This window comes from Lupinus angustifolius, chromosome LG20, assembly GCF_001865875.1.
Source record: "Lupinus angustifolius cultivar Tanjil chromosome LG20, LupAngTanjil_v1.0, whole genome shotgun sequence".
NCBI lineage: Eukaryota > Viridiplantae > Streptophyta > Magnoliopsida > Fabales > Fabaceae > Lupinus > Lupinus angustifolius.
The window spans coordinates 2720361-2737368 of record NC_032028.1 but is presented as its reverse complement, the minus strand read 5'-3'; the positions used below and the strand labels follow the sequence as shown (position 1 = coordinate 2737368).

Sequence of the window (17008 nt, the reverse complement as noted above, 5' to 3'; positions counted from 1 at the left end):
TCTCACGTCACTGAGAGACAAGTCTCAGTATATATTTATTACACACATTATTATTACTATTAATATTATATACATACAATTTAAACATGTTGAAACTAGGAGGCATCATAGTCTTGTATCTTATAACTTGTAAGGTGGTGTAGCTTGATACACTTGTTATGTTATATTGTTGTTGTTTATGAAATCAAACAGTACTCTACTGATTATTCGGCTAAATTAATATTTTTTAAACCAACATGAAAAAGACATTCATTTAGTCCTCATGGATGAAATATCTAGAATAATATAGAAAATATAATTTTCTTTATTTTAGTTGTGGGTTGAATTCGTTGTACTTTCCAATAACCTATCAAATATTGAGAATAGTCTCTATATAAAGTATAAATAAGCATGTGTTAACTGCTGTTTTTTCTTTATCCATGCATTTGTATTAGGAAAAGACTATTCATGAAAACTGCTCAGCTGAAGACTTCAAGGATTATTGTATTATGTTGGTAAGAAGAAAATTTAGGAAAAAGAAAAGAAACTAAATATACATGGTTTAAGTTTAATTTAGGTAGGTTAAATGGGTGATGATATAGGACCTATTATGAAAGGGGACCCAAATTAATTATTATCACTAATCTTAACCCCACTTCCAGGCAATAACAACTGAACACTAAAATAAAACGCCACTCACGTTATCATGACTTCATTTTTGTTCAAAAAATAGCGTTAAACATTCACGTATTATTTTTACACAGATTGCAAATTCACATCAAGCCTAGAAAAAGAAACAAATTGCAAATTCTTAAACTTGTGGTTATGTAGTGTTTTTTTCCAAAATCCAGAATCACTGGACCCATGAAACATGGTTATGATAATTGGGTTCATGCTGAATCTAATAACGATTTACCGATTATTTTCTCCTGCCAATAGCTTAACTTTTGAGACAGCTACTTTAATAATGAACCCTTCCTAAAAACTAATTAAAGATTATTTTGAAGTTTATGAATTTAATAACATGTTTTTTAAAGTTTAGATATCTATTTCTCAAATAATTCACGGTCTACAAATTAATTTAACAGTTAATTTAAATCTAAATATATAGGGAAGTGCTTTCTTTATTTCAAACTTCTCCTAAAAGTTATCGTTGAACTAAGAATTCCATGGAAATAAAACCACTTTAATGAATGTCTAACAAAAACATAAATTGATGCATTGAACCAACCCTTATATAACTAGTAGTTGGTGAAAAAACACCCCGTCAATTGGTTACAATGTACGAAATCTAGAATCAGTTACCGAAAGAAGGAAACGAAATACAGCCAATATGGACAATAGTGTTTAAATTTGTTTACGTTACTATACAATTATGTGTTTTGACATATATAAAAAATGTAATCTCCAAAATGATTAATATTTCTATCAAACTCTTCTTCTCATAGACATCATATAACTTGGATGATAACACAAAAACCAACACTGAAATGAAAACTGAATCTATCAAATGAAACAAAGAAAATCTTAAAGATTTAGATTGATCGTGAATACTAAGTATAAAACTTCTTAAGAATTTTCCATTATGAAACTTCTTACACCATTCTATTACTTGTGATTTAATGATTGTAGGTTTTATTCATTATTTTCCATTCCCCTTCCTTTCTAGAAAATGGTCCACTAAATTTACCCCTTGCAAGTCACTACTACATTACATAAAAACTAAGATAATATCATTATTTATTAGCTTATAGAAACAAATTTTTTTGCATAATTGAGGGAGACAAAGAAAAAGGAAGAATAAACAACAAGGCTAAGAAATAATAAATGGTAATTAATTAATTTCTTCTAACATGACGTTCCTCCAAAGATTCACCAAAACCAAAACCCAACGTTCACTCACATCACCTGCAAAACACTCTACTCTCTTCTTCTCCACTCTCTCAACCAATGTTGAATCTGACTCATACCCATTTCTCGATTTTGCACCCTTACCTATACCCCGTTGATCCACCAATCTCCCATGGTTAAAGCTCTGATTTTTTTCCCATTTCTTAAGAACAAGGTTATAATTCTATAATGGTGGTAGCTACCATTTCAGAAGCTTCAAGACAACAACAACAAGCGGATAATAATGGGAATGGTAGCAGCATACCCAGAAGAACTAAAGGGAGACAAGTTTCTTCAAGGTACATGTCTCCTTCACCTTCTTCAATCTCCACTTCAACAACAACAACTACTGCAACTTCTTCTTCTTCTAGAAGATTCCAATCCCCGCTTTTGTCCCGTTCCACCAATTCGACACCTTTAGTTCCGAAGCGGTCGCATTCGGTGGAACGGCGGCGACCTAGACCCATGACTTCAGTTACTGACAATGCCGCCGGCGAGGTCTCAACCGCCGCGGCGAAGCTTCTGGTGACTTCTAGTCGGAGCTTATCGGTTTCGTTTCAAGGGGAGGCCTTTTCGCTTCCGATTAGCAAGGCGAAGACCCCGGTTTCCGGGAATGCGAGGAAAACGGCGGTGACGCCGGAGCGTCGGAGGTCGACGCCGGTAAGAGGAGGAGATCAAGGGGAGAACTCGAAACCCGTGGATCAGCACCGGTGGCCGGGTTGGACCCGGAATCCGAATTTGGGTCCGAATAATTTGACTAGAAGTTTGAATGTTGGGATTGGATTTGGGAAAGTGGTGAGAGCATTGGAGGGTAGTGTTGGTGTTAGAATGGCTTCTTTTGATGCAATTGGAGGTGGGTTGAGTTTGGATTTGGGTAAAGATAGTAATAAAGATGAGTTTTTTAAAGGTTCTAATGGAAATTCTAATTCACTGAATTCAGTAAATGAGTGTTCATTGCCATTGCCACCTTGTGATCTCACTGCTTCTGATACTGATAGTGTCTCATCTGGTAGCACTTCAGGAGCACAAGACTGTGCTGGTGCTACTAAGGGGTTAAGGGATCCAAGTGGCATTGTTGTGTCTGCAAGGTTTTGGCAGGAAACTAATAGCCGCCTGCGTCGGTTGCAAGATCCCGGTTCTCCATTATCAACAAGCCCTAGTTCGAGAATGATGGTTCCGACGAAGAATAATGCTGCTCAGTTGAAAAGGTATAATAGTGATGGTCCTGTGTTGTCACCACGAACTATGGCTTCTCCTAGTAGAGGGCATTTGCGGCCTGCTTCACCAAGTAAACTTTGGGCATCATCGCCGTCTAGGGGGAATCCTAGTCCTGCCAGGGTGAGAAGTGTGGTTGCCAGTTCGATCAATGGTAGTTCCAGTAATACACCTTCAATTCTTAACTTCTCTGCTGAGGTGCGGAGAGGAAAGATAGGGGAGGAACGTATTTATGATGCACATACTTTGAGGCTTCTGTATAACCGATATGTGCAGTGGCGGTTTGTAAATGCAAGAGCAGATTCTACCTTTATGATGCAGAAACTGAATGCAGAGGTATGCTTCATTTGTCTTAGGTCACAACCTTTTTGTTATGGTTTTTCTTGCTTGTAGTTGATATGAGTATCTCAAATTGTGTTTATTTTTTTATTTGTTTCATTTAACACTCATGTAATGTGGTGCATTTTGTGAAACCATTTGGAGTATAACATTCAATAAAATGTGCTCCTGGATGCTTTATGAAACTATAATTTTAGAAACCTTGTTCTTGAAGTTTAGGGTGCAAAGCTCTTAAGGTGAATGATGAATGGCCATGTGGCTCAATGGACTTTTGATGCCTAATTTTCAAGGGTACATACTAGGTTTCAGTATGTACATTGACTAAGATAGTGAAACTCATTAGGCATCATGCATTTCTTGACTTATCATCTAAACCTAGAAAGTGTAGACAGTATTGATCAACCTAAGTTCCTTGCTTGTAAGCACTTGGAGATTTCAACCATTGCATAGCATCGTTCTAATTGATGATAATAGCAGGTTCGTTAGATAGAGACTTTCGTAGATTGTAAGAAAGTTCTAGCCTCAGTATTCTAATGTTCAATTGAAATGCCTTCCAAAACTTATATGACAGTTGTTCATGATTTATGCATTCACTTGAGAATTACACTGACCCTTTTTTGGGGCAAAAAATCAGACTTTTTTAGGTCTATTGTGACTTCAGAAATGTGTTCAAAACAACATTTTGCCTTGTGTGACCAAGTAATTATCTTATTGGCAGTGGCCTGATAATGATCTATAATGAAAAGTTGTGTAGAAATATGCAAGTATCATGACCCCACAGTTGGCTCTAGTTTACAATTAGTAAAGTTTAGGTTTACAAGGTGTGATTCAAATGAAAATGTAGAGAAATAAACCTTCTATCTATTTGGAGAAAAAAATTGATAACTGTAAAGATAAGGAATGTGTTGAATAATCATACTTTAATTAAGTAAACAGAAAATAGAAATAGTTGGTGGAAGTGGTTTAAATTTACTTGATGTAATATTCTTTGTAGCATAGTTTAATTTAATATCATATCGACCCTGAATCAGCTGGCGAGGTTGACACATTGGAGCCTTTTTTACATCTCATTTTAGACGCCAGAAATCTATTACTCTGAGTAGCATTCATGCTTCCTTGGTCTTTGTATTATGATGACAATGTTATGAATTTTTTATCATGGGAGGCTGTTACACACTTCCAAAATTTGTGTCTCTTCATTTAGGTTTGCTCTTGCACTTCTAATTTCATGTGTTGTGAAATAATTTACTTGTAATATGTTTACCATGAGAATGGCAGTGCTGTTGGCTGATAATAACACTACCACATCATAAAATACTGTAGGCTAAACTAAATGCTCATTGTGGCAGAGACATTTGTGGAATGCATGGGTAACAATCTCAGAACTTCGGCATTCTGTCATACTTAAAAGAATCAAGCTGCTATTGTTGAGGCGAAAGTTAAAGCTAACTTCTATCCTGAAGGGACAGGTGTGATTCCGAGCTTACAGTTTAAAGTAATGCCTTTTGTGCAATTCATGTAGTCATGAAAGGTGATAAGCCTGATAGAAATCAAATTGTATTTTGGTAATATTTTAAATTCTTGTGTTCTTGCTGATGTGCCTGTTTATACCTTTGATGCATAGTCTGGTGTTTGGTAATATTTTAACAACTCTGTGTAACTTCCAAGGTTTTATTTTAAAAAAGAACTTGAAGTTATATTTACATGAGAGTTATAATCAACAATGCTAATTATTTTGTTATAATGTCATAATTTAAGTTTATTTTGGTTGGCCATAGATTTCTTATATGGAAGAATGGTCCCTTCTAGATAGAGATCACTCCAGTTCTTTGCTTGGAGCAACTGAAGCTTTAAGGGCCAGTACTCTCCGTCTTCCAGTTGCAGAAAAAGCAATAGTATGTGCTACTTTTTCATTTTCCAAATACTCCTCACTATTTTAAAATAATTTGTCAAATGTTGAACTTCTATTCTTTATCAGGCTGATGTACCTAATCTAAAGGATGCTTTGGGGTCAGCAGTTGATGTGATGCAGGCAATGGGACCCCCGATATACTCTCTTTCGTCAAAGGTGATTTTCTATTTTCTGATTTAGGTGCTTTTCAGTAAGGTGCATGTGTTATTTTAATGTCAAGCTTTGTGTATAATAAGATGTAAATTTATATTTTTTGGAATTTCCTTCGATAGTTGGGATTTCAGTGAGAAGTAATACTTCGATTGATTTGTGCAATCACTGGTCCACATTTTGTAAAACCAGTTGAAGCTATTCTACCATATTATTTATGATTCATTGTTACCCAAGTGGTCCATATGCTTGTTGGTTTTCCATGCATTGCACATATACATGGTGGCACTCCTTAGTTGTGACATTCATTTCAACAAAAAATATGAAGTTTAGTATTTTATACTTGATTAACTTACCAAAGATTTTTATACATATTGGGCTACTAGCCATATTTAAGCTATAACATTTTCATGTTGACATGTAGTAGTATAAATTTTTTATTATTCCCATCCCATTCTTATCCATGTACTTCTAGAATTTGTGTGGCATGATTTTACTCATGTTCTGTCCTGTATACATGTCAATCTCCACCTTATGGTTTATGCCCTACTTCCTCCTTTAGGATAGTTCCAAGTGAATGTTCAGCGTTACAATGTAGCATACCAATTACATTTTTTAAACCTGAAATGAATGTTCAAAATGCACATTTATATTCCATTTTTGAAATTTTTTATGATTGTTTCCTTGAACCACCCTTGGATCAGCATTAAGAAGCACCGGCTATATATATATACATATTGCTTTCTTTGGTCTTCATTTGAATTAGTATGACAGAACTGAGCTGATTAGCTGTAGCAGTAACAACTAAGCTCATTAGGCGGGGTCTTAATTATGAAACAGTGAAGGTCAATTACTTTTTTGTTCACTTGGAACTGAGTTAGGGATAAGTGCATATTTTCCCTCCTTGTAGTATATCTAAAATCACGAGTATCCAGCAGGTGGAAGAAACTACCTGCTTGGTCGCGGAAATGCTAAAGATCACCTCAAAGGAAAGGTTTTTACTCGAACAATGCAAGGACTTTTTGTCCACATTAGCAGCCATGCAGGTAAAATCATACTATCTGAAGCTTTCACGCACTATTATTGCACTAATCCTAAATCAATGTTTTTCTTCCTATTTTTATCTAAAATATTCTGGCAGGTTAAGGATTGTAGCTTAAGAACACATATGTTACAACTTTCTCGTGTACCAAATTCCAGCACCTGACAACATACACATGTAGAATTGATCTTACTTGACAACTCACTCTTGATGCTAACACTACACCCAACCTTTTATTTTCCACGGGGTGTGGATATAACATTTTATGATAGAGCATTATGGCATCCTTCGATCCATATAGTCGACCTCACCTAACGCGATTAAGGATTGATTGTTATTGGTGGATGCCAAGATGACACAAGGTAAAAAATGGCATGGAGTTAATATCTGGTTTTTGGTGTTCCCTTAACATTTTCGAAACCTGTTGTGGTCTTGTATGTCTTGCCTTGCGTGTAGTATATCTTTCTGTCTGAATATTACAATTTACAAAGGAAAAGGTAGCTTTTCTCTTATTAGTTAGGTAGTAGTTTGTATAAAATTACATTCTCATTTGAGGAAAAGCGAGTGTCTGTGTATATATGTAATCAACTAATCATTGTTTGTTAGGTAGTTTGTGGCCTGAATCTACATTTGAATCACTGGTATATACTCTGCTGCATTGGTTATTGTTATGATTCTTTTAGCAATCACAGGCATGATTTTGATTATTGTCAGAACAATTATTCATTGGGAATGTAAATTGCTAGCTACTGGGAGCACATATGATTGGAGATGCGTTTACTTTCTTCAGTGTAAATAATTGAAAAGTGACCATGATAGGAAAAAATGTACCTCAGAATAATCTCTTTTTTCTGTGTCATTTTCATCTTATGCAAGTGAAAGAGCAATCTTCCAAAATTAAAAATAATGAAAACAAATGTTATAGTTTTTAAGAAGACCAAACCAGGCTTTTCCGGACAATTATATAAATAATTTCCCTAAACGAAATATCTTCGGAATCTCATGTTAAATCCCTTGTAAAACGTTTACTTGACAACAACCAATGAACTAACGAAATATTCAAGTAACCTTTTTGTTGAGTCAATTATATAAATAACTTCCGGCTAAAATAATGGAGTACAAGTTTGGAGTTCTACAAAATGTTGATACATGTGTACAAGTGCTATCAGGCATCCCACTATACTCATATCCTCCAAAATAATAGTAGTATATTTATTTTCAAGATTAAATGAGTCTAGTTCTACTATCACATTTTTATCTATAGCACACACTAGGTCTTGGTAATAAGGTATTATGCAAGAATAATAACATCACATGAAGTCCTATAAGATTTCCGAAAGAACACTTGACAGTAATTAATGTTATTATGGCAGGGCAAATTTAATGCTTTACACCTTTAGGTCTGTTGTATAGTTACTTTGAATGTTAGATTCCATCCTTAAACCCAATTGGTATTAAGTAGAGTCACCCAAATTCCCAAAAGATGAAATGTAATGTGGAATTTTCAACAATGAAAACAGGCTGTGCTTGGAATCTTGGAGATTTCAATTTCATTTTAAGTGCATAGAACCATTTTAACAACTACCTTGATAGGATAGATGAATTCATTGCATGTTTCCCTTATTCACAATTGCTGCTATTTTAACTGTATGTACCCTAATGTTTTTATTCATTTTAGAAGAAATAAAGGACTAGTGTTGGGTCCTATTGTCACTGAGAAACTAAAATTAAAAAGAAACAACAAAAAAGGCAAGAAATGAACCAAACAAGTTTAGGAAACGGAATGCCTCCTATTTCTTGATGGAGTAGATTTAGCTTCTTCAGGGTTAGCAGAACCAATACTCTCTGATGAGTCTGAGCCACTATTTTCCCCTTGTCCCCATTTGCTGACCAAAAGCTTCAGGAATGACTTTTTCGACTTGAGCAGCCCTTTCATCTTGCCAATGACAACCTTGTCTGCGCTCGATTTAATATCTTCGTCTTTGAAACTACCACCAACTCCATTGCTTAGTCTCAATGATGAAAGTTCCTTTCTCAAAGCCTTTAGCTCCTCAGCCGTGGCCACAGCATCCATGTCATCTTCGGGGTTAGTTGCCCCAGACCTTGAGCTACCGTTGGATCCGCTGTTCAAATCCTTGATTCCTTTAGGTATGTCAGGAGTGCTAGTACCTGATGAACCTGCAGTCCTTACCTGCTCAAAATAGAGGACCTGCACAACTACACGCATCGGCAGCCTCTCATTTTGCACCGCATGCATGCACGCATTAACTGATAGCTTTCTGCAATTCATCAGCTTGCATATCCTCTTCCTGTCTCCTTTGCTGATACCAGGGTGCTCCTGCAGAATTTTCAAGAAAGGTTAAAATAGAAGGAATGTATTAATACAACTTTGTCAAAGGGTGTCAATTACTATAAGACAGCAAATGTTAGTGATAGAACCAAAATATTACTGGATATTAAGCACATAATTTTTTATTTAATCTACTAAACATAATGGTATAGGAGCATGCCCCACTTAATTTATATTGAAATATGCAAATTGAGTCAAAGAACTAACTTTCGAAGACCAATTACCTTAAGATATGTGTCAATAGCCCTGTAAAGCCCATCATGAGCAGGACGAGAGATGCCTGATACTAACTCAGCGAGATCAATAAAATCTGATAAAGGTAAATTGTGATCCTTTGCAATTTCGGCAAGGTATCCATCTATGAGTTTTGCAACCATCAGCTTTGAAGCATCTGATAAAATCCCTGTCTTTCTTATCCCCTCAACTTCACCACCCCCAACTGATTCAATCTCAGCATTATCATCTCTGTTAAGAAACTCTCTTACCATTGTTTGCACTACACTATTATCATGGGTTTTAGTCTCTCCATCGTGTGCTGGAATCAAAATATCAGTTACAGAAGCCTCCTCTAGTTGCTGCCCGATTCTCTTTATCAGCTCTTCTCTAGTCCTTTCTTCCGACTCTACAAAAATGGCAGCTTTCAATAACTTGAGTAAGAACCTACCAGAAACACTGCCTTTCTCAGCAGGCAACAACCACACAATAGTTTCAACTATCAAATGATGCTTTGACATGCCCCCAGTCTGGATCATACTCTTGCTAAAATTTGGCAATTTTCTGTAAGCATAAGCTTTCAAAGCTTCACCAATTACTTCATTAGAATGAACTGCCTTGGTTTTAATATTTGCAATTACAGCCTTGTACAAATCAACTTCAAGCTCACATAAATCTTCAACCCACCAGTCTTTCGGCACCAGTCGAGTTCTGATTTCATTCTGGTTTGAATCAATTACATTTTCCTCTGGAAGCTTTTTCCGGTTATAGGTGTAGGACCAATCAACTTTGGATACATCAACACATGCCTTATTTGCTATAGATTCAATGCAATGACTTACCACCTTTAGGTCATCAGCCACGGGTAACATAGACTTGGAAGTTTGAAGAAGGATGATTGAATCCTTCCAGCTACGGAAAATGCCAGAGCTAAGGAAAACATCAATCTTGTAAATGAGGTTCCCCTTCTCAATGCTCTCATTCATTCCAAGGTACTCAGCTGCACATCGAGCTGCAATCACATTGTAAGCATTGAGGGTGACAGTCATGCCGTAGCAAAACTTAGCGCATATCTCAAAGGCACTTGTGCCACCAGGAATGTCAGAAATTTGAACTTCACCCATGTTTGCTTCATTGCTGAGGGTGATCAACTTCTGTAAGTGTGCACTCTTTAATAGAAGAGGAAACTGCATAGAAGAATTTTCAGAATATCAGTAAAACAAGATGAGAAATTACAGGCACAGAGATTGATTTAACTGTTTATTTGTAATGGTTGGCCCAGCCACATTTTCTGAAAATCTAACCAAATTTAAAAACTCATTCTGAATGAAACTTCAATTGTTTATTTCAAGCTTTGACAACCAAATTGTTATAACTTAATCATAGCCCTAATAAGTTCTGATCCCTATTAAGGTCAAGCATAATGACCCACTTTTATCATATAGCAATATGTATACAGAAAGGTACCGGAGTCTGATCTATTGAGATTTTTGTCACATTTATCTAACTGGGAAAATATATGAAGGTATGAATATCTGACAGTAACAGTGAAAATTTACCATAAATAATTGAGTCTCCTACAAATCATTGAAAACCAATATAGAAAATCTTAGTTGCAGACTAGATATATTTACCAGGATGAAGCATACCTTATGTAAATAAAACTTCACATCCCCTACGCTAACAATGATATCAGATGCCAAATCACTTGCCACATACCTGCACACAACAATCATATTGTTAAGGACTATCTGAAAATAGTGTAATACAATGACAAATAGACATAAAAGAGGGGCAAAAATCAAGTTTGGTGGCTAGGTGAAGAAAAAAAATGATTCAGAATAATACTAATATGTTCTGAATATGACAATGCCATTGCACAAGAATACAGCTCAGAGAACATAGAAAATGCAAGCAGATCTTATGTTCATTTTCATTAGTTATATAAAAAAACACTAGCAATATTTTAAATAAATAGTGGACAAATCATAGTGCATAACTCATATCTGACTGGCAAAGCAGTAATTAAGCATTAGGAGCAACATTTATTGAAATAAATCGCGGAATAAAATTTAAACAAGACTAATTTACATTATAAAAATGGAGTGAGTCCTGGCCAGGGTGATAAAAGCTATTGGATGCAGACTGGTGACAGCAATGGTTATTACTATCATCAAAACAAGCTACATTTCCAAGCATTTATCTTTGTATATTTCTTTCATCTATACCAAGCATTATAGTCACACCAGTAGCCACCAGGGTGGTAAATGTTCCGAAATAAGAGGAGGAAAAAATGAGGTTACTGTTACCAAACAAAAAGAATGAAGAAGAAAAAGTAAGAAAACAGATAACCTTTTCTTAATAACCAAAAAACACCTCAAAGAATATTACATACAGTTGAAATAAAGATTAACAGGAACTGTGGAAGTGAACTAACGAAAGAAACCGTTGTGGGACAAAAATCATGCATACTTATGTTTTCTTAGAGAAAAAGAACAGCAAATCAACAATGTGTAAACTAAAGAAACATATAATCTCACCTAACATTGTTTCCATCACTCTGAAAGGTATGGGACTTGGAACCAAGTTTCATGAACTTCATCGTGACTATAAGATCTGCTACCTCGATGATGATAACTCGAAAAGGAAAATGAAATCTTGTCCACCACTCAACAGCAAATTGCTAAATCCAATTAGTCATAGTTAGCCCCATCACACAACCCTGCATAAATAGCAGCCCGAGTTCAATGTAAATTCCCCTGAAAAAGACATAAAAAGGGACCATCCTAGCTGTTAGAACAACCAACTCACAACTGAAATGTATCCAAGTTTCTTGGCTTTAAGAGAGAAAAGAAAGGTTTTCTAAATCAGCAAGGCTAAATAGTGGTGCCGAGTGTGACCGAATCTTGACAGCAAACAAGGCTGAAACTGAATCCTAGAAAGAGAGAGAGAGGAATAGACTAAGATGGGATTGTCCAATTTTTTAAGTAAAGGTTCTCTTAAATGGTAAGAGTCCCCAACTAGAGATTGTTTCCTTGGTTGGCAGCAAAGTCCACGGAGTCAGGGCGCAACAAATCAGATCAGGGGACATTGCCAACAGACTAGTAACACTAAACAATTCTCATAACTTAGACACACCACACACAAATCTGAATCCACCTCATTTCCCCATATTTCTTTATCTTTCACTCTCTGATAACTCTGTTCCTTTGTTTTTAAAAGCCAATAAAAATTCATAACACCAACACCTTCTAGTGCCTTTAACGATCCAAGTTCCAAACCATATACTTATATATATTATCTCTACAATTGAAATGCTTTTCTTTCTTAATTTTTCTTTAACCATTTAAGTTTGACAACCTGCAATGAAAACAGCATCTTGGTAATAGATGAAAAAACCACCAAACAGTAGACAAGAAGCATCTTTTGCCAAGTATGGAACAAATGAAGATCACGAGTGTGAATATTATAGTAACTAATAAATAACCAACACTAGTTGCAAGAATATATCATAAACAAGTTGAGATTAGACCTGAGAGAGGAATCCACCAGAATGAATCAGATAAATCTACTAAAGTAATAAAGGCAAGATCATAACTTTATGGCTGTGTGGTCTGAAACTCAACCCCACATGTAGAAATATGCCTTAAACCAAAGGCAAAATCATAAATGACAAGTACCAAACATCACTCTCCGTGTAGTTCCCAACACCACCCAAGACATCATTTTTTCAACAAATACACAAAATGTGTTACCAAAAATAAATCCTCCAACACACACTACTATAAAAAATATTAGTTAGAGGAAAGCACAAACAGTAAAAGAAAAATGAAAATCCTTAATGTGACAGTGAAGCAAAGGTATTAAAAAAGGGTGACCCAAGATCTTACTTTACTTTTACTTTTACTTACATCACAATGGGAAGATTATGAGCACATTGTTAATGTGCATGAGCATGAGTATGTGTGTCTAGTCAGGAGCACCAAACCAAAGAGTCTCAACTCTCAACATTCAACACAAACTCACTTACTGAAGCAAAAAAGCTTAGTTAGCTCAACAGAAAATGAGGTGGCTTTGTTTCCTCATATGAATATTTCTGCAGCTTCTAGTTCTAACTCAAACCAAAGTACAGTGCTGAATGAAGAAAGCAGAGAAAATGCCAAAGTGTGAGAAATGTTTTATGAGGTTTTCAATCTTTAATATCACTACTTTTTCTTTTGCTTACTTGGTTACACTTTCCAAATGCATTTTGCACTTTAATTCTTGGTGAGAAAGTTTGTACTACACCATTCAATTTCAAGGCTGCACCAATACACTTATTATAATATTAAATGGAGTCATTAAATGAATACCTCGGTTCTGTTCAAAGCTGTAGCAGTGTGTAGCAGACTCAGTCCTAATCCCTCCTCTACTATTTTCATCATCACTCACTCCTTTTCCTATGTGGAGAAAGAACAAACTTTGCTTGTACCGTTGTACGTGTGCAAATCCATACTAAAAAATCATATACTTTAATGATAATATGTTTTATGCATGGTAGGGTGATTTTTTAACTAACATCAATTTCTTGTTTTATTATACACCTAAACTATTTTTCACTAGTTTTTTGAGTCCAACATGCATATTTACATGGCTAAGATCAGCATGTTGCATAAAAATGCTAATAAAAACCCATTCCCATTAAACAGACACACATAAAGAAAGCACATTAATTGTATTATAGAAACACCCAAGAATATATCATATTCACAATTGAACACATCCCCATATTAGTGCTATATTGGTCTGCTACATTTCTTTAAAAAATAACTGAACCTTGCACATGCACATGTTTAGGTCCTCCATTCCCTGTTTTCCCTAAAGTCTTAAGAAGAAGGTGCCTGAACTAAACTCTTACACGTGGTGCTGAGTGTATGACCACAAATACTCTTTTAGTATATTCCTTCTGTAGAACTTGATTCCTTCATCCATGAGATTGAGGCTTGGTTGGTTCATCTTCAAATATGGCGTTTTAGTTGAACTTGTCCAAACTCATCGAATACTGGTGAGATTCCCAACAAGGATTAGTCAACGGTTTATGCCAAAAAGTGCCCAACATTGCCTAATTTTAACCATTAGGATCTCAAAAGAATAATACTATATCTCTTTATTTGTATATTCATTCGAAAAAATATTATTCTTAAAAATATGAGAAATTTGTTGATTTACACCATATTTATTGTTTTTTCTTAATATATCATTTATGTTTTGATAATCTGAATTTTGCTGTTTCTTACGCTTACCCATCTTGGTCAGAATTTATATCCTAAGAGACAATAATGTTTAGGCAAAAATATTTAGCAATGAAGAAATCAAATAACTTAATTTGAAAATGTCAATACTATATCATAGGGGGACAGTACAATCATAATGAAGAGTGAGAATCCTGTAACAGTTTAATGCTGCAGATTTTGTGCACTAACAACATCGATATCTTTAACTAGTAATGGTACTAGTTGATTCCTTTTCAGACTCATTAGAACAGCGATCACACTTAGAATTCATCATGGACAAACTAGCCAGATAAAAAAATTGTGTAATTGATATAATATCTAGCTGTGCATCAGAATTCACATGGCTTATAATAACGTTTGCTAGCTGCTACTGTGCCAGAAAAAAAAAATCAGTCCTTTGGGTAGAAGTTATAACACATTATTATAAATGTCAAACGTATTACCATAACCTTGTTATGAGGCAAAATCTTAATCCCACATTTAATTTTCTCACATTCACTAGAGAAGTGTCATGGGGTTAATTTCACAATCCTAACTTATTTGGATTTAGGATTATTTATGAATGACAACTAACTCAACTAATTTCTATCAAGAACTTATAGCAATTATCCATATCTATACTATATATAAAGAGAAAATATAGTGTAACTTTCTTGATGTAATTTTCATCCCTTAATATCGTTTAATTTTTACAAAAAACCATATAATCTTAAATAATCATCACCAATACATTAACCACATATATCACCTTAAATTGAACATTGTCATAAACACAAAAATGAAATATATAAAAATTGAATATGTAGTACATGCAATATTCATTAGTAGGTACGAAGTGTCTGTACACACTAGTACCATATATAAAAACAAAATATGGTGTAACTTCCACCATAGTGTAATTTTCACTTCATATTTTGCCCTTCACATTATTTAATTTTTACAAAAAAAAACTATATAATCCTAATTAAACACTACCTACACATTATCAACCATATATTTTTAACTTTCAATATTTCATTATTGGGTTAGTATTTTAAACTTCAAGTAGCTTTTTACCATTCAAATGACAAAAAAACTAGTTGTGCCATATAGCCATCGTCCATCCTAAGCGCATGTATCAACAACTCACATAAAATTTATAAAAAATTAATGAAGTTTTGGATGTTGTGGGAAAGTATATAGTTGTATTAACAGCTCATTGAATTATAACTGTTGGGTAAAGTTAGTTGTGAAATTATCTAAACATACAAAATAACTAAAACGGACATGCAATAAATTATTAGTTATTTATCAAATAAGTACTTAGATAATTAGTTATAAAATAAATAGTTAATAATTGATATTACATTAAGCACAAAAATAATTAAAAAATAAATTTCTGCTCATGTGTTACTTTTTTATACTCAAAGTAATACCCTATTTCTTTTTCTTTAGATTTGGATATAAAAAATTGGAAGTTATTTAAATATTGGTTGATAGTATTATTCCACTATTGGAACTATAAACACTAAAAAATATAATATAAGTTATTTATATATTACAAAATAGTAAAATTGAAACCTGAATTAATGAAAGTTCAGTAAAATTTATAATACCGTATAATTTTTATTCATGCGATGACTTTTTACTTATTGGCCGAGTTAAAAATTTTATAAAGTATTTGAAGGCTTGGAAAATGATACTCTAATTATGGCATTGGCTATTATCATCTTCATGTTGATGATTTCTTAGCACATAATAGAGTGGTGTCCAATGAATTTATATGAATCATTGCTTGGTAGCATGCGTTTGCTGATTGATGAATATGACGTTTTTTTGTTCGTGGCTTTTGCACTCATCATGTTGTTGACACAGAAAATTGAGTGTGTAACGTGACGATTTTTGTGCCGCGTGGAGCAATATGAATCCAAATTCTTTATACCTAAAGTTTTGTACGTCATTTCCATTAGTTGTTTCCTTTTGTGACTGGAATAAGAAGATGAAAGTTGTGTACAGCATCAAAACCTGCAAAAGAGATGCTTCATATATAGCATTCAATTCATAAAGACATTTTTTGCAGTCGAGAATGACATTTGAAATGTTGCCCAAGAATGTAAAACACTGGATCACTCATTTAAGGGAAAATGAGAGTAAGTTGCATTACCAGAAATGTTTCTGCAACTTTGTAGATAAATAAAATACAAAATTACGCACACTAGATGGTGCACCAGTTGGCCTTTACACCTCGGTCAACACAGACTCCGTTGGACACCAGGAGCATCATTAGCATACCAAGACTATCTACACTTGAAAACTTATTTAGCACATGTGTATACTTATTAAGCATGTGTGTTTTATGTATTCAAAGTTAGTTTTATTCTTTGGTAGTTAGTTAGGCAAGTAGCTTGTTTCTCAAGCAAAGCTATCCTATATAAATGGCTCTTGCACCTTTCGTGTAATCATTGAAAATAACTTCCAATCAATAATATGAGGTATATTCAGCTTACTAATCGCTTTAATTAGCCTACTGTCATTAATGTGGTTACTAACAATCTTCTTCACATATGTCGAACATCAAAACATGTTTTTACTATCTATATCTATTCTATAATTGGAGTTGTCAAACTTTCTCCATGATACATTCATTATAATCTTATTTTTCTAGT

At 34.4% G+C, this 17008-nt stretch overlaps 2 protein-coding genes across 4 annotated transcripts; one reads left to right on the top strand and one right to left on the bottom strand.

Annotated features, from left to right (window-relative positions):
* On the top strand, window positions 1821-7377 carry LOC109336632 (QWRF motif-containing protein 2-like). 2 transcript variants are annotated; one of them, XM_019573346.1, is made up of 6 exons: window positions 1821-3420; window positions 4773-4892; window positions 5202-5318; window positions 5402-5491; window positions 6421-6531; window positions 6627-7377. In XM_019573346.1, exons 1-6 carry the CDS (start codon window positions 2059-2061, stop codon window positions 6690-6692), a joined length of 1866 nt encoding a protein of 621 aa, XP_019428891.1. In that variant the 5' UTR covers window positions 1821-2058; the 3' UTR covers window positions 6693-7377. The 2 variants fall into 2 exon arrangements, with proteins under 2 accessions (XP_019428891.1, XP_019428892.1); XM_019573347.1 differs by having other exon boundaries at window positions 1822-3420; window positions 6424-6531.
* Window positions 8057-13419, bottom strand: LOC109336631 (BTB/POZ domain-containing protein NPY2-like). Of its 2 annotated transcripts, XM_019573345.1 has the most exons (6): window positions 13002-13419; window positions 11631-11812; window positions 10740-10809; window positions 9102-10277; window positions 8272-8865; window positions 8057-8200 (listed from the first exon to the last, which is right to left on the bottom strand). In XM_019573345.1, the coding sequence occupies exons 2-5, from the start codon at window positions 11690-11692 to the stop codon at window positions 8299-8301; spliced, it is 1875 nt and encodes a 624-aa protein (XP_019428890.1). In that variant the 5' UTR covers window positions 11693-11812; window positions 13002-13419; the 3' UTR covers window positions 8057-8200; window positions 8272-8298. The 2 variants fall into 2 exon arrangements, with proteins under 2 accessions (XP_019428890.1, XP_019428889.1); XM_019573344.1 differs by lacking the exons at window positions 8057-8200; window positions 13002-13419 and having other exon boundaries at window positions 8269-8865; window positions 11631-12384.